Source organism: Ruditapes philippinarum, unplaced genomic scaffold (assembly GCF_026571515.1).
Source record: "Ruditapes philippinarum isolate M1 unplaced genomic scaffold, ASM2657151v2 ctg1211_1_1_1_1, whole genome shotgun sequence".
Taxonomy (NCBI): domain Eukaryota; kingdom Metazoa; phylum Mollusca; class Bivalvia; order Venerida; family Veneridae; genus Ruditapes; species Ruditapes philippinarum.
The window spans coordinates 127,097-149,261 of NW_026866456.1; the positions used below are offsets into that span (position 1 = coordinate 127,097).

At 30.2% G+C, this 22,165-nt stretch overlaps 1 protein-coding gene across 1 annotated transcript in view; it reads left to right on the forward strand.

Annotated features, from left to right (window-relative positions):
• Window positions 1–10,432: 10,432 nt before the first annotated feature.
• LOC132732548 (glycine receptor subunit alpha-2-like) overlaps window positions 10,433–22,165 on the forward strand; it is a 39,807-nt gene continuing 28,074 nt past the window's right edge. The window contains exons 1-2 of the mRNA XM_060719028.1: window positions 10,433–10,600; window positions 13,579–13,670. Of these exons, the coding sequence (XP_060575011.1) occupies window positions 10,521–10,600; window positions 13,579–13,670 (172 nt within the window). The 5' untranslated portion in view covers window positions 10,433–10,520. The remainder of the gene's footprint in view (window positions 10,601–13,578; window positions 13,671–22,165) is intronic.

A 22,165-nucleotide genomic window follows, 5' to 3' on the forward strand; every position in this document is an offset into this window, starting at 1 on the left:
GGGGGTTTTTGCGTTTTTTTTTTATTTATTTATTTTTGCGTGCGTGTGTGCGTGCGTGTGTGTGTGTTGGTGTGCGTGTGTGTGTGTGTGTGTTATCTTATTTATTATTTTGCATTGTCTGGCAGATTTTTATACATGTTTGAATAAAGCTCTTAATAAAATCTTGTTGTTTGTTGTGATACCTTTCCATTGCAACGATTTCGAATAAAAATGTATATGCAGTTGAAAAAATATATATACAGCTTGGTTAGACTGCATATTTGTGAAGTCCTGGGCAGCTCTACTCTGGTTCTGGTGACAAAGGATATTCAGAATTGGTTTCAGCCGATTAAAAGTTTAAAATCTTGAGAGATAAATGATACCAACTAAGGAAATTTCAATTCATTGAACTATGCACCTTTCCGTTTAGAAATATCAAGGTCATTGATGCGTTATATGATATATGCGGCAGGTAAACGTCATTCTATTTTTCTAATTTTATTTTTCTAATTGAACATCCCAGTCTAGAATAGTTGACGTCAGTTTATATTTCAGAATCACATAAACAGAAGTGAGAATGTCTTAAAACGCAGAATTATTTTCTTGTAATTCGAACATAGATGTATCTATAAAGGAGTAAATTGATGATCTTTTCAGTCTTTAATCTGTTCTCAGGGCAGATCACGACCAAAATCAAAGCTTGAATGAAAAAAGGGAAACCTGAAAGCAGTATGCCTACAGATTCGTGCTAATCTACATGAAAAAATTGAAAATGTATTTAAAATTATAATAATTTTTTTGTCAAGTGAACAAAGAAAGTAATTTACACATTTCAATAAAAATTCATTTGGTATGAAATTATGTTCAATTCTTATACAATCTTATAATTTGGAAAAATTAAGAAACTATTTAGTAACTATTGGCAATAGTATCATTTTCTTTACTTTTTCATATTCTATGGCTAGTTTCTTAATTTAAATGATAATGAAAAAAACCGAGATATACTTTGTATTTTCTGTTTACTTAGTATATTCATGGTCGTTTAAAATTTATTATAAGTACATATAACTAAAGAAGTCCATCTCTGACTACGCCTTGGTGACATAATTAATTTTCTTTATGTAAGTACAGTTGATTTTTCTTGTAACGCTTTTCTTGGGGACAATTTAAAGGCATACTTTGTTTAGATTTGGGTATAATACTTTTACTGCAGAAATTTATTGGAATTAAGTAGATTTTTCCTGAATTATGGCTAATTTGAAGATTAAATGAATGTATTAAATAATATGTATAAACTATGGTTGGGGAGCATTCTCTATTTCGTGTCAAATTCATTTGGTCTATTCTTATTAAACTGCAATGACACTGTGTAATCATACTGTGATTTAATACCTGTGGTGTATAGAGTTTAAAACAACATATTTTCTCCGTGTGTATTCAAAGGATGTTTATTTTACATTTCAAAAGAGATTGTAGAGTATTTCAGCTGCAAAGCAGTCGAGTCTTAGATAAGACATGTGATGTCGAATTTCTGGCGCATTACGATATTGACTGAAGCATACCCGTCCTGTCACAGCATAAAACGAGTCCTACTAGTACCGGCGTAATGATATTTTCGTGTCGTAATGCTTTCCCTTTAATTTCAACAACTGCGCAGATCTAAATAGACATTTGTCTAGGTAGCACTTTATACGGCTTTTCTAAAGGTGTGCAGTAGCACGGATTTATATTACCCATGACTGTACAAATCTGACCATTCTTTCGCTGCTTTTTTACGCGTGCGTTAAATCTCGCTTGTATTAGTTTTTTTCTAATACAAAGTGTAAGCATGAATTTGAATGGCGCAAAACACTTATTTATTTAAAGTCCATCGCTTCATAACGTCTTAATATTACAAACTTAACACGAATATTATGAACAAAACATGTGAACAATACAATTATTTTTCTCATTCTACATATATCTAAAATAATATTTATTTACCTCTCCAGCACTAAGTGCAGATAACACGCTAAGGAACGACCTTAATAAAACATATAAAAAGAACGCTTAAAAAAATGATCAACGCATATGACGCATAAGAAATCAAGGAAACAAAAAAAACTAAGAATAATAGTTTGCAATTTATGCGTAACATATTATGTCCTCACCAATATAATCAATTACCATTCAATTATATAGCAAAAGAATAGCAAAACAAAAACAAAAAAGAAAGAAGTCACTGTTTCCTAAAACAATGACACTTACTACTTATTACTACAAGAAATAAAAAAATGCAAGGTTTATATATTCAGCAAAAATTGCAAATCCTCAAGTTTGTATTGCATCTGTAAGTGTAGCTCCAAAACAAAATGTTCTTCTCAGTGTCTAGAAAAATAACAACACTAAAGGAAGAATTTAGATTGTTTGCTGGTTTATTGCTATTACCTGTACGATATAGAAGTGTAAGTAATAGCAAGGTGCAATTGAAACAAAGATTGTTTTTGTAACAACCATTTGATTAATTTAAAAGATCAATTGTTCACAGTCTTTTTGGATTTATGTTATAAGAATCGATGACAATTACGAATTTCATTGACAACAGCATTTTCTGCAGCACTTAATCATGTCTCAAACTGTATACAACACACTATAAAACGTGTAAATAAGGCATAGACCTTACATCTGGTGGCAGATATGTGCAATGTCTTATTTTCGCCAAACAAAAAAACAAAAATATCACAACGTCAACAATTTGGCGTACCTTCGCTCGGCGGGGCGTGAGACGAAAACACGAAAATACGACGGTCAACATTTTGTCGTTCTTTCTCTCGGCTCGACACCGGTCAATACACGAAAATACGACACTGTCAGCACTTTGTCGTATTTTCGTGTATTCGCCAGGCGAGCGCCCCGCTAAGCAAAAATTTGATATGGTACAAATCAGCAACCATACATTATAATTCTCGTTTTTGTTCGCAAATATTTTTCAGAATAAAAATAATATCATTAACTTGTTGCAGATTTTGTGCTACATTTAATGTTAATATAATCACGATTAAGTGGCTCTCAATGATAACAAAAATACACAACAAGAACTGGAAACACTGTCCCTCCTCCTTCACAGGAAGCCGCAAATTACTGCTTCCTGGTGAAAAAATCAAAGCTGACGCATTTGGCAAAACGTTTTGCAAAACTTTCAATTCAGTTTTATACAAAAATGTATAAAAAAAATTTTTGCAGTTGTAACTTTCTAGTTGCTAATTATCCCCCGCCGAAAGGCGGCGGGGAATATAGAAATAGTCTTCGTCCGTTCGTCCGACATTTTTTTCAGAGCAATAAATTATCTCAAAAAGTATTTGAGGTATCAACTTGAAACTTCATAGGTGGATAGATCTCATTGAGGAGGAGTGTAGTGCACAAGAATGATAACTCTACTCTGCATAATTTTTGAGTTATTGCCCTTCGTTTTTTGGGTTTTTCTTTTGTTGTTTTTTTTTTTTTCAAAATTAATTTTTGTCCAGAGCATAACTAAAAAGCCTTTGAAATATCAACATGAAACTTCATAGGTGAATGTATCTCACTCAGGAGGTGCGCAGTGCAAAGAGTGATAACTCTACCCTTCATATTTATTTAGTTATTGCCCTTTGTTATTTTTCATACTTAATTTTTCACCTGAGTGGAGCATAACTCAAAAAGTCTTTGAGATGTCAACATGAAACTTCATAGGTGTATTTATCTTATTGAGGAGGAATGCTGTGCACAAGAATGATAGCTCTACCCTTTATAATTTTTGAGTTATTGCCCTTTGTTATTTTTCATACTTTTTGTCCGGAGCTTGTCTCAAAAAATTGTAAGAGGTATCAACTTGAAACTTCATAGGTGGATAGATTTCATTGAGGAGGAGTTCAGCACACAAGAATGATAACTTTCCCTGCATTATTTTCAGTTATTGCCCTTTCTTTTTTCAGCCATCAGTATTCACAAAGGTTTCAAATCTGTTTTTATTACCAAAAGACCACTTTAAATTGAATTATTCTGTTCTACTACATATACATTCTTCCATTGAGCAAACACATTCGGCGGGGGATGGCCATGCTAACATGGCTCTTGTTAAAATTATTTTGACTTGACAATCTTTTACATAAAAACAACTTAATTACCGGAAAAGGGCATTAAGATGCCAGTACCGTGTGTTTATGCTTCTACGTACTTGAAGCATGCAGCAACAATAATTAAATAACAAGGTGCAAAGGCACAACGGTGTTTTGTTGCTATTTTGTAGTTGAGATATATATTTTTCACAATTATTTATCTCATTTTATGCACTGTAACTACAGGGTATTTTAAAAGCATATTTTCTTCACAATCTTTTATCATTTTACTATAAAAATAACAACACTGACAAGATGAATTGAGACGTTTGTGTCTTTGCTAACCTAATTGCTACTGCATGTCCGAGGCAACAAACAATAGAACGATTATTTATTAATGTATAAGATATAAAGCAAAGGGTTGACTATCCACTGCTATAATTTATAATAAGAAACCATTTTGGATAATATTAAGGTAGCACAAAAGAAAAGCAATACGTCTGATAACATGTAGGTTATCCCAAACACCACAACTTTGAAAATGAAGATTCGTTTTGTTTAATAATACATATGTCATAAGATAACAAATCTATAATAAAAATATTTCATCTACAATATTCAGGCCGTTAAAAAAACATTGCTTTTTATTTTGTAAAAAAATACGGTGAGTAAATCAACACAGTTTGTCTGTCATGTTAACTATACCTACAAAAACGGGGCAAATAAAGCATTTCTCTACTTCAGCAATTGACTTTACATGCACAATAACAAATAACACATAGTAAACAAGCTTAATCTTCATTTTAAAGACAGCCAATTGTTTAAATCTAAAATAGTAACCACAGTACCTTCAAGACCATTTGAAGCTATGGCTATAATTATTGTAATGTGCTATCCTACCTTTATGTTCAGATTTCGCTACCGAGCAAATTTCGTTCGTATTTTAAAATTAGATTGTAAATTATGGTATTTTGTTCCTATTATCGTAAATTTCCACTAGAATGGCGGAATAATTAAAAAATACATTGCCTTATTTTCGTATTGCTGTTACTTTTTAGCGTTGTGTTTCATTTTGGTTTTGTTTGGTTTTACGTTGATGTCGTATGGCGCCGGAACAGATGAGATAGGTTTGGCTTAACTCAGATGTTACAAATTCAAAGCAACACCAGGGGTTAAACCACCTCATCAGTTGAAACTTAGAGATGCATAGACTCAAGTAAGTTGAACCAATTTAGTCGCCTAGTACGATCATGCAGGATTTTTAAAAAATGTGTCTGTATTCTGATGCCTCAATCCGTAAAGGTAGTGTTGTGTTATTTTAAAGATTTACGGTAAGCAAAGGTATTTAATTTTAATACATGTTTACTTTGTGCTATTGCATTCAGTGTGATTCTAAAATTATGTCTGTGTACTAAACAAACCGGCTCAAAGAGGCTATACAGCGACTTTGACATCAATTAATATCTTTTTTCAAAAGGATAACTACTGTTCGGTCTATTGATGATTTGAAAGAAACAAAACTTAATTATACAACAACTATAAGTTTTAAAAGGTCCATTAAAGGCTCAGAAACTAATATTTGTTTTGCGTCTTTTAGAAAGAGAAAACATGGGTTTTATGATGTGTAGATAATGGTTTATCAAATGAAGAAAGTAGCGCTGAAACTGAAACTATTTGTCATAAAAGTAGCAAAATGTAACCAAAGCAGTATTTTGACTTCTATACCAAATCACCATAACTGTACCGTTTGCCAAAAAAGCAATAGAGACAAACAGGTAATGGTTCAGGTAACTGGTCAATGAGTAACGTTTTTAAAACTATAACAGGACACTAAGATTAAAATGCCTTTGGGAAATAAAAGTAAAAGCAATTCTGGGGAATAATGGGCTTTTGATAATAATCACAGGTATTAAAAATTAATGCATTACAGAATAAATTGTTTGAAAAAATTAAAATTCGTTTCATTTATCTTAAGTAATATTTCCTTATTACATTCCAAATTTTGGATTCTTATAATATTTTATTACATTGCACTACATGTAGAACAAATTTTTTTAATATAACAGTAGCATGTATAGTAAATAATTTTCGCTTAATTAAGAGTTTTTCGTTTCAAATTTTGCCAATCTTATTAGAAGTTTACATGTTATATGTAGTGTTATTAATTATTTAAAGCTGCATGCCTCCAGATGAGCCAGAATATTTCAAGGAAATCAAACTTTAGAAAAATGTTATAAGTTTTTTAGAAAAGAGTGAAAAGATTCCGGATTATAGTGAACATTTACATTTTATGTGCGATTTAAGACTGATTTTGTGGTATGGAACATTATATTTCTACTGCTTGACTAAGGCAGTAAGGACTATATTTGCAGATTTTGAATTATTTTTGAGGATTGGATTGTACTATGAAAATTACTTTCTTGTGTTCACTTCACGATATTTTTACATTTGAGTGCGCGTAAAAATTATCTTAAATCTGTAGACGCTTTAACCTGCTTAAATGGAAATTGATAAGCCTTTGTTACCAGTAAAGAGCCATGTCAGTCTGCACGTATGTGCAGGTAGGTCAGTCTAGATAATGGAAGTCAAACAAGTCTGAGTTCAGGATTTAAAATTTGGATTCTGTAGGTTGATATTGAATTGATAATATGTAGCGGACAAAAAATTGTCTATGTAATTGATTACGTCATGAAATAATTTTTGTTGTGTGTTGAGAACCATAAGAACAGCTTTAAGTATTGTGTTTAAAGTGTCACATAATGACTTTGTACTTTTATAAAATGTCTTTTTTACATGCGGTGATAATATATTAACAGTGTACATCTTTCAAGAAACTTATCTATAATCATTTTCCGTAGATAAAATCATTGATGGACACACAATTAATCGTCCGTTCCCTTATGAATACATTATTTTTATGTTATTATCATAGCTTCACTGAAGACGTATTGTTTCGTTCTAAAGTATGATAAAAATGTCTTTAGGGACGATAATTTTTCACTTACATTATTTTGCTCCAAATGCTGTGTATTGGTTCCAAGACACAATATTTACTTGGCGTTTGTTTGTTTTTGTTTTTTGTTTTGTTTTTTCTAAGCTAAAAAATGGATAAATATAGAACTGTGTATATCTGTTAATGTACATGTATTTCTGAAAAATATTGTATGCTGATCATACATAGCTTTTGTCAATTTATGCTCTCTTTAGTTTCGCATTGCTTAATAATTACTGTAGCAAAAATAGTTTAGGGAAATAAAATGTAAGCATCGTTTTAATTGATATCCAGTTAACTTACTGCTTAAACAACTATAAAATGCTTATGGCGTCATAGAAAATGTAAGGATGAAATTATTTTTTGAATCAGAAAAAAGTACTTATACTATTATACTCTAAAAAGGAGACGTTGACTTTTCCTTCGGCATCATTGATTCCAGCACATTAGTATTGAAAATTTAAAACTGTTTTTGAAAAAGAATGAGACCACAGATCAACTAGGTAAGGCGACACACAGAGAAGGCAGCCCCGAAACACCCAAACCACACCAGCTGGGCACAAAGAAGTCTCCGAACCAAAAAACGAGAGAAGGCACAAGAGCGAAGAAAGGCGGGACATTATAAGAACTGATATAATTATAATAAGTTGATGAGAATACCTCTTAAGACGGTGCTTCGGGGGATGGGGCGTGAAAGATGTTGCACTAATACATTATCTTTAAAGAACAATCAAACCGAATCTGCTATTTTCATGTTCTATTTATGTTTTATTGTGTCTGAAGGGATCACTTCTATACGTGCACTCACGAATATTTGTCTCCATTACATTCTACTAAATTCATTATAAAAGCGTGCATAAATAAGTACAGGGAAATTCAGTATGTGAAAAAAGTATTTTCATGTCTAATTCTTAACCAATAAAATCAGATTATCTGACTTTTTCTAAATGACAGGATAGATCTTCATAATTAATACATTATGTCGTTCCCTACTTTCCTTTAGTATATGAAACAAATCCACAAACATGGACTTTCTAAACATTGCATTTTCACTTACTTTACTAACACATTTTCTAAACGTGTTGTGTCAACAGCTATTTTTCACTGTGACAAAGACTTTATATATATATCATGTATCACAGAAACCTTTAGGCATTTAAGAAGACGATTTCAAATAGTTGATGATTAAAGAAAGATTAAACAAGCCATGAAACATGTTACATTTCAGATGATTCTTTCTCAGTAAGCAATGTGATCAACTGAGGCACAGTGAATTCACAAATTAAATATGTTATAATAATAGGATGATTGAGTCCAGCACTTTTAAGTGTTTAAAATTGAGTATCGCTCTCTCAAGAAGGGGGCATGAGGATGTTGCACATTTTCATTATCCCTCATATATCCGTAAATAAAACCGAGTCTGCAATTTTCATGTAATTATGTAATTTTGCTGTTTTTAATGCTTCCGATGTCACTTTTTCCAGATAATTTTACATAACATGTACATGCTGACAGAGAGACGGTCAAAAATTCATTTAATAAGAATACATGAATTTCAACTTTAGTTTAAAAAATATTTATTCCCAAACGTTTCAAACATAGATATACATTACAACCAGAAGACATTGTTTAACCAAAATCATGAGCGACTGAAAATATAAAATTTAGGGATAAACACTTAATTTTAATTCGGAAGAGGAGTTTGAAAAAACAAGTCAAAGATTTAAACATAAAAATTCATTTTCTTCTAAAGGGTTTGAAAAAAATGAGGGGCCTCCTCGTCAAATAAGTTTAATTTTTTTGAAAAATTTTAAATTTTTAAAAAAAAAAAAAAATTTTGATAAAAAAATTTCCCAAATGTGAAATTGAGTTATTTTCCCTCCCCTTTCCCTACAAAAAGACAGTTAATTAATTAAATGTTTTAAAACATCCCTTAATTACTTTTTAACTTTGTTTAAAAAAAAATTTTTAAAAAAAAAATTCAAATAGTTAAATGGGGTTATGACAAAAAACCCAAAAGGAAAAGGGCCCCAATTTTTTTCTCCTTCCCTTTTTTATAATTTTTTTTGAATGTTTTGGGTTTTTGTTTTTGGGTGTTTTCTTTTTATGGCTAGAGGCATCAAGTTTAAATTTTCTGCCATACACCATTTTTAATCACTCCCTGGGAAAATTAAACGAGTACGGGGAAAAATCGATACGACAAATTTTACTGGTTTAAAAACCAGTTACTGAGAAATTTTTTTGGAAGGGGAAAATTTGTTTATGTTGTAAATTACAAACTCAAATTCAAAAATTAAATTCAATGACAGTGTGTATTTTTCCTTTTTGTTTACTGCTTTTTCCCAGGGGGCCCACCTTTTAAAGGGGAATTTTTGAAAATCAAAATGATTTTAGTTAAATTATAAAATTTGTTCTTTTTGAAAAAAAATCTTTTCTCAAAAAATTTTTTAAATTTTTTAATAATTTCTATTTATCTTAAAACCAAAAAAAATTAAATTGAAACAAAAATTTTTTTTTGGGAAGGAATTTCAAAATGTTTTGAAATTTCCTTTTAAAAATTTTTTAAACCGGCAAATTGAAAATTTTTTTATTTTTTTTGGAAAATTTGATTTTAAAATTCGAATTTTTTCTTCAAAGAAATTTTTTGGTTAAAAAAACCTTTTCCCAAAGGTCCTTTTGTTTTATTAATGCCTAAATTTAACCTTAAATAAAGGGTTTTTTTTGTATCTCTGAAAACAACGTCTTACTTTCACCTTTTTTCATATGCTTTCATATTGTAAACATAACGCAATTTTTGTTAATTTAAACGCAATTTAAATTGTACTGCGTGTGAGAAAAAATAACCCTTTAATTTTTTTTCAAAAATTTAACCAAAAACAGGTTTTTTGTTTGGATTTTTTATGTGAAAAATTTGGGACTTTCTAGATGTTCTTTTAGAAAAGCAACAAGATGTGAATGGAAAAATTTTTGGAAAGAATTAAATAAGGAAGATGTTAAAAATTTTCTTTTTAAAAAAAAAAATCAAAAAATAAAAAAACAGAAAATTTTAGCCCCTAAAGATGAAAAAATCGACAACAAAGGCATGTTTAATTTAAACAAGATATCCCAATTTGAAAAATAGTTTTCTTTGAAAAATAAAAAAATTAATTGGGGGGAGGGGGAAAACGTTATTTTCCCCGGCGCGGGGATTCGCAAAACACAAAAGGGAGAAAAACAGAAAGGGTATAAGTGTCATATGTTTAAAAAATAAAACTCTCAAACGCCAGTGACCATTTGGATTTATGTTTTCAATTAAATTTAATTTCTGGAGATTTAAAACAGCCCCGGGTTTTAGGGGGTTTCTAAATTCACTTTTAAATTTTGTTACCACGGAATTTTGAAAAAATTTAAAAGTGTTCTTTCTGCCCAAAAATGACATTAATCTAAATAAGGTTGTGAAAATTCGTCTGCAAAGGATTGTGTAAAACCTGTGGAATATGGCGGGAATATATTCAACTCTTTTAGTATATCTACTATTTTGTGTATGCGTTTGTTATGCATCTGGAAACATGTCCAGGTAAGGCCTTGTACTGTTGTTTTAACTAAAAATATTATTTGACTATTTTATGTTTCAAAAGTAACCTTAAATCTACACTTTTGTGTTTATATAGACGTCTTTTCTAAATGTTCGTATTATTCATATCTTTTATGATTTTTTTTAATATAAATGACATTAGAATAACACCTACAAAGTTTGGCAACGACATGGTTTTATCTTTTGACAATCAGCAAAAATCTCAAAAATTATGAAATATGCTATCATGATGAAATTTTTAACAGATAATTGGGGCAGCACATGGTCTAGGATCTTATTTTAAATAATGGAAAAAATATGTTTATTTTCCTACACAATGAAACGATAAAAAAACGACATTTTTACAAATTAAAAACAAAAACTATCAGTTAAATAGCTATATTGTAAAGATATTCATATAGTTGATAAATAGATGAATAGTGACATATCTTGAATTTTATTTTTATTTAATTTTTATTTATTTATTTATTTATTTACTTATTTATTTATTGTCTTGCGTTTGTACCGAACAAAAATTTATCTCCATTGCCTTATCTACACAGGTAAATAACAACATATTTAACTTGCACAACAATAATAGCGTTGTTTTTATAATAAGTTAAATCTAAAATACCTCTTTTTGTCTGAAAATTAGATGAAAGAAACAACTTCAACGAAGCTATTTCTTATATTCATATACAAAGTTTTTTCTCCTTTTTATAAAATCACTGAAATCACATGAAATATTTAACGGGAAAGACATTTTATTCATTTTACATTTTATTTGTCGATTAATTGCAAAGTATTACTTGTTTAATACATCTCATTTGTGCTGTTTAATCCAGGTAGTTTTGTGTGGAGATATGAACGTGCACTCACTTATTGTTCTAATTGTTCTGACAAGAAGTTGCCTGTCTGAATGCAGTGAATTCTTATATTATGCATTACGTATAAATGCTAGGAAATGTATGACAACTTAGTGAACATACACTTGGCGGGCTATATTCATAACTATATTTTGTAATGCATCTGTTTGCAATGTCTCTTTAAAACTCTACTGAGGTTCTTTTTGACAGTACGGGACTGTTTACGAAATAAATGCATCTTCAACAAAAGTTTTGTTACGTCTTTTTAAATAAACTCCACTTAGATTTTCTTTGACATCAGGGGACTGTTTTCGAAATTAATGTTCTATCTGATGTAGGTCTATCCTAATCACTTATGTGCAAAATTTCAGATCATTTGCTCACTCCGGTTGACCAGAATAATTACTCTTATTTTGAAAAAAAGACCCCAAAATTTAAAAAAACTTTTTCAACCCCTTTTTAAACCCCGTCGGGCAAAAAACAGAAAAAAAACGACTTAAGTTTTATTTTTTTATAATAAGAAAATTCGAAAATTTTTTATGTGTTTTAGGCTTTTTTACCCTTTTGGGGGTTTCCCTTTTAAAGTCAAAAGTGTTGTTAATATTTTTCAATAGGACATTAAATCATTACAGTTCATTTTTTGTTTTTTTTTTAAATTTGACTCGGGATCCCCTTTAAACCCAAATTTGGTTTCCCCAAAACCCCCAGTATCGTTTTCTCGAATATTTTATAGCACATGGTCCAGCTGTCTTTTTAAATATATTAATTTTTGTCGTTTTTGTCTTTCTTTTTTGTTCTTATTGATGGGGAGTTTTTTTTTGTGGGATTTTTCTTTTCATCAGTTGTGATACATTTTTTTGCTTTCCATTATGTGCATTTAAAAATTTGCATTCTTTAAACTACAAGTAACAAGTATTTTCTCTAGTCTAGACCAATATAATTATGTATCACTTATATTCATCACTTGCTGATGTTCCTACAGAGATTTACAATTTATATTTTCATCCGAAATACTCAATTTATTTGTTCTGACTAGAAAAAACAATTGACGAGTATTTTATGAGTATGCATACAAATTTTGTTCTACCTGTTCTTGCTGATTTCACATTGTCAGCATTAATTCTCCTCACTATAATTACCTTTGGATAAAATATCGTTTTGACACTTAATATTGTTCTTGCCATTACATAGGCAGCATATGTTTGAAGTTTCTTTAAAATTTCAAAGAATAAAAAACTAAGTTTACATTCCTTTAAATTCCTCTAAATTTTGGGAAACATTAGTAGGAAAAATTGTGCTCATTGTGTTGTCAAGTTCAACGATAATATATTTAAAAATATTATTTTAAAATGATTTAAATAAAAATTGTTAAAAGGGTAAATAAAAAATACTTTAATTATAAAAAAAAGGCCACCCTTTTTTTTAAAAAAATTATAAAAAGATTTTTAAAATGTACTGGGTCCGGCTTATTTTTTTATTGTTAAAAAAGATGGAACACAATTATGGCAAATTGAAAGATATTTTGAGATTTACCTGTGCACTCACCATTTACACTTAGATGGGCATAAAATCACGATAATATAGTAATTCATTGATTATTTAGCTTTGATGCATCTCTTGTTAGGTTACCAGATTTGTATTTCTGTGATTTGAAGGGTGTTACTTAAGCTGTCAATAGCGACATTTCAATCTTTACAATCAGAGAATTGTACAGTCATACGACTCAGGTGAACATACTCCATAGAATAGTTCATAAGGATGTGTTTGTTAGTGCAGTGAAAGTTAAAAGTAAACAGAAAAATTTCCTTTAACACATGGATCCAAAGATTCTGTCTTTAAGTTATATGCTTCTAACAGTACAAAAATACTCTGAAATTTCAAACGGCTCAAATGTAGTTTCATACGATGCGAATGATTATAAATGTTTAGATATGTAACAGTAATTTTGCATAAAATTCGTGTGTTCTGTTTGTTTGAGATTTTGAATTTTAGTAATATTTACTTTAGATCGTTTAATTCAATGTGTAATGATATTGTTTAAATGGTCAAAGCTTTTAATTCATGTACGTGATACATTTACTGACAGTTTTTGATAATCAGATTTATGTTTTTCAGACAAGCAGTTCTAAATGTATTACTCGGAGTATCAGGTAATACCAGCCATCTATCTAAATATGATCCGAGCATTGCACCTGACTTCGAAGAAAGTAAGTTGTCTTTAACTTTTTTTTTTAATTTAGCACGTTATGCACGTTATTTTTGTTCTCGAAAAAATAACATTTGATATGTGATTTACCTGTAACTATTTATACTTTTTTCATTGAAGTAAGTTTTTTTTCATATATTGTCGCCTGGTATTTATTTCTTAATTTGTCGTCATTAACGATAAAAAAAATAGAGGCACATAGCCCCCGACTGTTAAAGAGCCACGCTGGAAACAGGTCAATCGAAAGGAAATCATGCTAGACACCAAAGAGGAAAGTGAAAACAGAGACACATTAGCATACATATGTAAAATAAACGTTTCCGACGTATACCACTGAATAAAGTAAATGATCCTAGTTATTACTTTAACCTTTTATGTGCCGAATTCTAAGGATTTTATTGTCATTTTCTCTAAAAGAGCAGACGGAAGAACAATATAAAACATTTCTCCAACAGTTAAGTACCAACGCAACATGCATAATTCATGGCCTTAAATAGTCCTGCTCTTATTAACTATTTATTGAGGTAATCCCCTCTCCCCCCCCCCCCCCAAAAAAAAATAAAAATTGGTAAGCAAGTATATTGTGTATATTGTAAACATTTTTTTATATTTATACATTTATACATCCATAAGGCGGCTGATGGCATTCAGTAACATACAATTGTTGTTCAAGGACTTTGTTGTTGTTTTTTGGCGGGTATTATTTTTTCTATTTCCTTTTCTTTCTTTCTTGTACGTGTGTGTGATAGAGAGATATATGTTTTTCTTTCAATTTTAACTAGTAAAACACAGTTTAGCATTATATTTCATATTTTAATCTTATATGATAATATTTCTTACAAAACAAGCACTATTTCTCGTTCATCCATCTGTTTTATTTGCCTTTAACGTGCATATAACACATTTCATTCTGTAAAAAGGAGATTTCACTGGCGTCATATACTAGCTTCCGTCATATGAATTTAAAATTCTTTCTATTGGTCATTCAATTTATATTTTTATATGAACATGAATGTACATAAATTATACATCCAAATATTCCTCTGTTACCAATATTTATGATTTAGTAATTACCCACCATTAGCACGTTTTCTCATTAAGAAACTGGTACAAGAAACATATTGTATCTATAGTGTATCGATTTCCCTAATTGCATTAAACATGTATCTTTTGGTTGGGGGGCCGCGCCGAAAAAGAGGTCACTTTTTTTAACAACATTTCTCAAACAAATACAAGTGTTTGGGGCCTAAATAAGGCATTTTTCATCATTTGAGACAACAAAAAGGGGGGGGGGTGATAAAGGCGTTAAAAGGCGTGTATATGAAGTAATGGGTTAACAGAAAATGATGAAAATACTTGAAATTACCCTAAATCGCGTTTTTTCATGTTTGAACAAGGCCTGTTATATAAATTTGAAGAAAAATTGTTGTTTTGTAGATTTTTTTATTTTTTTCATTAACAGAAAATGATGAAAATACTTGAAATTACCCTAAATCGCGTTTTTTCATGTTTGAACAAGGCCTGTTATATAAATTTGAAGAAAAATTGTTGTTTTGTAGATTTTTTTATTTTTTTCATTAACCCATTACTTCATGAGCATTTTGTGAAAAATGGCTGTTTTCATTGAAAAGTCTCCCGTTACAAGTTCAAATTGCTATAATACTATAAAAACTGCTTCAACACTAATCAAACTTGGCACAAATGTTGACTGGACCATTGCCCTTGCAACAACATGCTCAGGCTTAAATTTTCTGTTACCATGGCAACGAGGGGACATCTCAAAATTGCCAAAAATCACTATTTTGCGTTGATTTTTTCCATCAAAATTGATTTCAAAGTGCTGTAACTTTTCAATGGATTGAGATAGAGTCAAAATTTGCTTTTCAGCGTTGGTTACAAGTTACCTTATGATCAATCTGGGGTCATTTACAGCCTCTCACAAGTCCAAAATTTTCTTGGCGATGAGGGTGACTCCGCCCCCCTTAAAACCCCCCAAACAGAAGGGGGCACATCCCCCTTCTGGCAACCCCCTGATGTATCTTTTGGTTGGGGGGCCGCGCCGAAAAAGAGGTCACTTTTTTAACAACATTTCTCAAACAAATACAAGTGTTTGGGGCCTAAATAAGGCATTTTTTCATCATTTGAGACAACAAAAAGGGGGGGGGTGATAAAGGCGTTAAAAGGCGTGTATATGAATTAATGGGTTAATTCATAATTTATGGTACTTAATTCATTAACCGATAACTTGTATTTATCACTCATGCTCATGACTTTTATTGTTTAATAAAGAACTACTAGTATTTTAAGTATGTTTTGTTATATTATTTTCATGATTGATGTGCACTGGTAAAAATGCTTAAATATTCATGCGATACATAGATTGATTGTGGCCAAAAACCTTTTGAAATATGTGCTCTATCTAAGAAACAATCTGTGTCTAAACCAACATGTTCCTGTTGTTATATATATATGAAAACTTAAGATCTGATTTTGTTTTAAATTCTTTATGCTAAAAAAACAGTGTTACGTTCACAAAAGAAATTGTACTAAATGACGAAGTGCTAAAATAGTTACATTCTAATGTTTTGCTTTTACAATGAACTATATTACTATCTAATAATATACAGCAAAAATAGCAAATGTTGGCAAAGGTGCCAAACTTAGCAATGTGCGATCAATATATGTAACAGTATGTGCGTTTTTTTAGATGCATCCACGTAACATCTGTACTCAATTTCTATCATTATAGTTGTGTTTGGCTTATACATGTATAAAAAGACAGTGGGATATGGTATCTTAAAGATATATAAGTTCATCGAATGCAAAGAAAATCAAATCAAATACTTGCCAATTGCAGACCATTTAAATCGTGTACGTACTTGCACTTTTTCATTATCCCTCATGTACAGACTCAATCAAACCGGATCTTCAATGTTATATAATTTTATTCAATGCTTCCAAGGGATCACCCTTTTCCCTTGATTTCAATAGTCAACAGTCATTGTTTCAGGAGACAGTAAACGTTATTTGAGACTAACCGAACGTTACAGACATGCAGATCAAATATAATTTCTATTACTTATAAATAACCACCGTGTACTCTTCTGATTGTTTTTTTTTTTTTTTTTTTTTGTTTTTTTTTTTTGTTGTTTTTTTTGTTTGTTTTTTGTTGTTGTTGTCTAAAACTCGTAGATAACGAATATATACATTTATTACATGCTTTTCGGTGGTTTATAAAAATATATCAGTGGAATAAAAACTGATATTTCACTGTTTTTAAATATTTGAGCCCGCTACGTTGTTTCAGTGAAATACAAGCGTTCACAGTACTGGAAACCAAATTAATGACGTGACGTCATTTCCGACGACACGTCGTCTTTTTGTATTATTATTTGGCGCCCTTTTCATTTAGTACTAGGTTAAAATGTCTTTTTAAACGTTTCTTTGCATATAATAAAAAGAAAATTTATTTAGTTTTATGTAAGATTGAAATATATTTTTAACTTCGTGAACACCAAAAGTTCATATTTCACTCGTGGTTGTGCCACTCGTTAAATATACATTTTGGTGCTCACTCGGTGAAATATATTCCGATCTTACACTGAACTAAACAAATATCCTTTATATAAATACTAGCTATAGAGTTATAAAAACAATATCCCTAGTGGTTCATAGTTTGGCACTGTCATTTGAATGCTCAACCCGGCATACATGTACTGTTGTTTCAATTCGGGTTTTTTATTTGTGTTTTAATATTTTCATTATTTCTAATTGGTATAATTATTATGGGATGGTGTTTTTGATTTGTTTTGGTTTGTATATCTCTAAGGCCTTGATCTCATATTGAATCATATGTATCCGTTTATATATTCGCCTTTACTACATAAAAAGTTAAAGCCTATAAAATCCTAATCGTTGCACTTAGTTTGGGATTTGTTTTGAATTTCTTTAATTTATCCCATGATATTCCCCTCTCATGCCTCATATGTGGTAGTGTAGTTGTTTTGTTGTTGTTGTTTTGTTTTTGTTGGGGTTGAGGTTGTAAGTTTGTTCTTTTTTTATTTATTCATTTTTAGATGCGATATTCAAAACCCCAATCATCTAACCAGGTTTCAAAATCATGTCGATATCACTTGTTTTACTTCAGTTTCATTACGAGCGGTCGTGGAAGCTTTTCTTTGAAGTAAAAGTCGTGATTACCCTTAGGGACTTACATCACGAAAGCCATTTTATAAATCATTTTTCCTGGGCCCAATTGTCATTTAACGCTTTCAATTTAAGTTGAATTGGGGATTGCTGGCAATAACAGAAATATCGAAATATCCCAGAGCTATATGAAAAATTTGCATTGCAAATGTTATGCATACCTAATATTTTGTAATGCATAAAGATGAAGGTCCTTGACCTTTATATACATTAATATATAAGTATTTTACAAAATTTATTAAGGAATGGAGACTGCTTAGAATTACGTTATGTTTGAATATATTCATAAACTTAAGCTCCTGACGAAAACCTCTGTAGATGATTTGTGTCATGAAATGACTTCATTTATATAGGATTTGTCGCAGTATCTGTGCCTGTTGCATAGAAAAGAGATTAAAAGTATATTAAAGGGACTCCACTGAGGTTTTTTGACATTTGTGTACTGTTTGATGTAGGTCTAAAACAATTACTTGCATGGAAATTTCAATTTGAATTGCAATTGCTATCAATTTGCAATCAAATTTTGAATATTTTTTATTACTTTTTGCTGATATTTTCATTTTAATGGCTTAACTTGATCTATGAAAAAAAATCAATTTTATGTATTTAGGCTTTTGACCTTACTGGAGTTCCTTAAACGATTTACAAAACTTTTGGATATTGAACAATGAGTGAATTAAAATGGCTTCTCACGACATAATCACAAGTTCTCACACCAAATGACTGTGTAAAGCCATGAAAAGAAAAAACTGTTTGGTTACACTAAAAATGTTGCACTTACAGGTTAAATATTTTTAACACATAAAGCCAAATGCTAAGTAGATTGTGATATTTAATTAATGGATATGAATTGTTTCCGTTAAAAAAGTTTGAGCACACCAATATTGCATATCTATCATTACAGATGACATGCGAAAGAAATAATTGTGAAAAGCTGCACGCTTTCAGGTAATATCTTTACATTTAAAATCAAAATTAAGGAACAAAAAAAAATGTTTTTGCGGATGGTCCGTGTTTGAAAATAGCTTGATTCACTGTATTTTGATATCTGATCATTTTTGGTTTTAAGTGTTTCGTTCGAATCTAAAGATGTGGTAACGTTTATATGAAGTTCTTATTTCTCTTTGCAAAAATGCATTATGTTATCAAATCCATTCCCTGATGAATTCTGCTGGAATGTTAAATCAAATTGTTTGAGAGTCGAAGATACTTTATGGCATAATTTCCATTGCAGACAAATATAGATTTATATTTTGATCGATATATTACACTATACCAGCAGTAAATTATCTTAACGATATTGGATTAAAAAAGTGATATACCCTTTCCCTTTTATAGATTATATGTACTATTCACGTTAAAAATGTCTTTATGCAAAACCAATTGTTAAATATCCTGAGCCATCCACAAAAACGAAAAACAAACATCTATAAAACTAGAATTTTTTATAACTTAATATCATGAAAAATATCACGAAAACTATCTTGATACTTAAAACGGAAACACAAATTAACATAATCTTAAATTTACAAAGAAAGCGAAAAATTATGAAAAATATACCTTTGTATCACCATCATATCAAACAAACAAAAAATAAAATAAACAAGAAAAACACACAAAAATGCTTATGTTGTGTTTCTGCTTTTACTACACGTGTACAAATTATTTGAGGACAATGCGTAATATTTTTGTTTTACAGCAATTCTCCACGTCTTTATAAGACAGCCCTAACATTATTTCAAGAACAAAGAACTGCATAAACTTTTGTATCCATGTACATTGAGAGCTCAATTTTGTTCGTGTGCGTCTTGTTGTTTTAATGTGAGTTTGTTTTGTTGTTTTTGTTATTATAATGCTGTCTTTTGTTATTCATTTTTTCTTAATTTGTTGTTGTCCTTACAGCCTGCAACATTATCAAATTTGCCGTCTCTTGCGACCTTGAGGGTTCTCAAATTATCAAGTGAATGACCATGAATAATGTGCATGTATTTTATTGCTGTCTGCATTAAGGATATTCAAGTCATTTCTATTGACTTAGAGAAAACACGGACCAATTCACAGTTGTGTGCAAGAGATTGAAACAGGGTTAATTCTACAAAACATTTTGCCCAACTGACATTGAGACTTGATTGTGACATAGCAGTATCAGGCGTCAGCTATCTACACATTTGTAATGTCAGTATTGATAATTGTGTGTACTAATATTGGCAATGTTGGTTGCAAAAACAACACTGTTGTGTACAATATATTAGAACAAAGTTTTCGAGAGCTATGAAAACCATTTCGTACATTTGTAGGAGAATTGTTTGATGACAAGTGAAGGTCCTATGTAATGCAACAAATTGCTGTGTGTTTTTTTTATTTCAAACCTTATATGATGACCAAAAATGTAATGATGTAAATAATTTATCTTTTAATAATGCTGACAATACCTGATATTATTAAATCGTACCTACAAAATATAATAAACTTTAAATAATTATCTGTGAAATGTTTATGACATTTGTTGAAAATAATTATGTAATATAGATATGAAAGATGGCGAATTCAGACCCATATTTAGCGGGTTTCTTTCTCTAATGTTTTCTGTGGCACTCAGTAGCTTCAGTTATTCATTTCTTTTCTTAATATTTCTAATTCTGGTGCTTTCTCAAGACATTTTATTAGGACGGTGATAAATTATGTATAAAACCGTGCCACGCAACTATAAATAAATAATATATTAATTACTGCACGTTGTACAATTGCAACTGCGTAGCAAGTATTAGTTTTCGTAAACAATGTTTTTCTTGAAGGTAAAATTAGATAACAATTGTTTAAAATTGGTGGTATTCATATTTCAATATTCATATAACCGTTTAGAGTTTAATCAATTATTTAGCATAAATGGTGTGTAAGCCAATGATATTAATTCGTTTTCAGCCAAACAAAAATCAACAGGATTGAATTTTTATAAGGATCCTTTACAGTTAAAGGTTTCCTTATTATAGAGAAAGGGCCTCTCTAATATCTAAGCTGTAGTTAATTAATTTCTCTCATATTCACTGCTACATGTGGACATGTTCACTTCAAAATTACCACTCTTTTCACTCATCTATTTGTATTATCCGTAAAAGGTACAACAGTTTTCATCACGTTTTTGTATTGGTCAGACGGGTTTAATGCGAAATATGAATATGTATATATTAACACTATTCATCCGTTATCAACATTTGTAATTAAGCATTTACTGACCATTAGGGCATTGACTAAGGAAGGAACAATTATAAAATTACATCTTGTGTCTGTTCTGTATCGATTTCCTTAATTTTGTTAATCACTACATCAGTTACCATTATGTTTAAATGAAGATACGTGACGAGCTATCCTTTGGGACATGTCTATTTTATTATTTTCTTAAAACACATCTGTGTGATATGAATGGGGAAAGAAACGTGTCAAGCGATAGGTATTTGCTCCTTTCTTAATTTTATTTTGTCTAGTACATACAAATATTAATGTTCAAGCCAGAATTGAACGTAAATTGTTATACATGTTGTAATGATAAACGGTAATTAACTAAATTTAAAAGGTTTTATCATTTTGTCAAAGCTGCATTAAATGTCAATTGATTTTTTTCCTTTTTGCCAAAGATTAAGTTAAATTTTAAGATGTCAATTTTTTCTTTTGTGTGAAATTGTATCATTTCGCGGGCTCCTTTGTGATAAATTTAAGGAATGATATTTATTCAAAATGTTCATTTGGCAGTTAATAGTTAAAATATCTGAAAAATAATTATTATTTTAATACCATTTAAATAATACCCATATCAGAAATCTTAAAATTTAGTTTGAAGTTATGATTCTATATACTGTAGTTTAGACAAACACTCTATAATCGATGTAGCATTTTCTGATGTAGAATATATTTGCAAAAAGTATGGAATGTGTATATTTCTAACTTAATTAATTAGCTTATTCAAGTTAATTAGTTTTTATCGTTTCTTAAAGAACCATTTGAAGTATCTATTACTGTATCATTCTCTTGATTCTCTTGGTTAACTTAAACTGATTTAGGGGAGCGGTGGCCTAGTGGTTAAGGTGTCTGCATCTCAGAGTCATGACCATGTTTCTTCATATGTTTCAGTAGTGGTTGGTTCCAGGAAGCGGACTCGAAAGTGATTAATATAAGTTGCAAGAACTTGTTTCGCAATTGAGCTTAAATAAATATGTTTAAACTAAACAAAAATATGTGTAAATGTTTTTAAAGTTGAAGAGACATTATGCCTCAGAAAAACATATTTTTCAATCC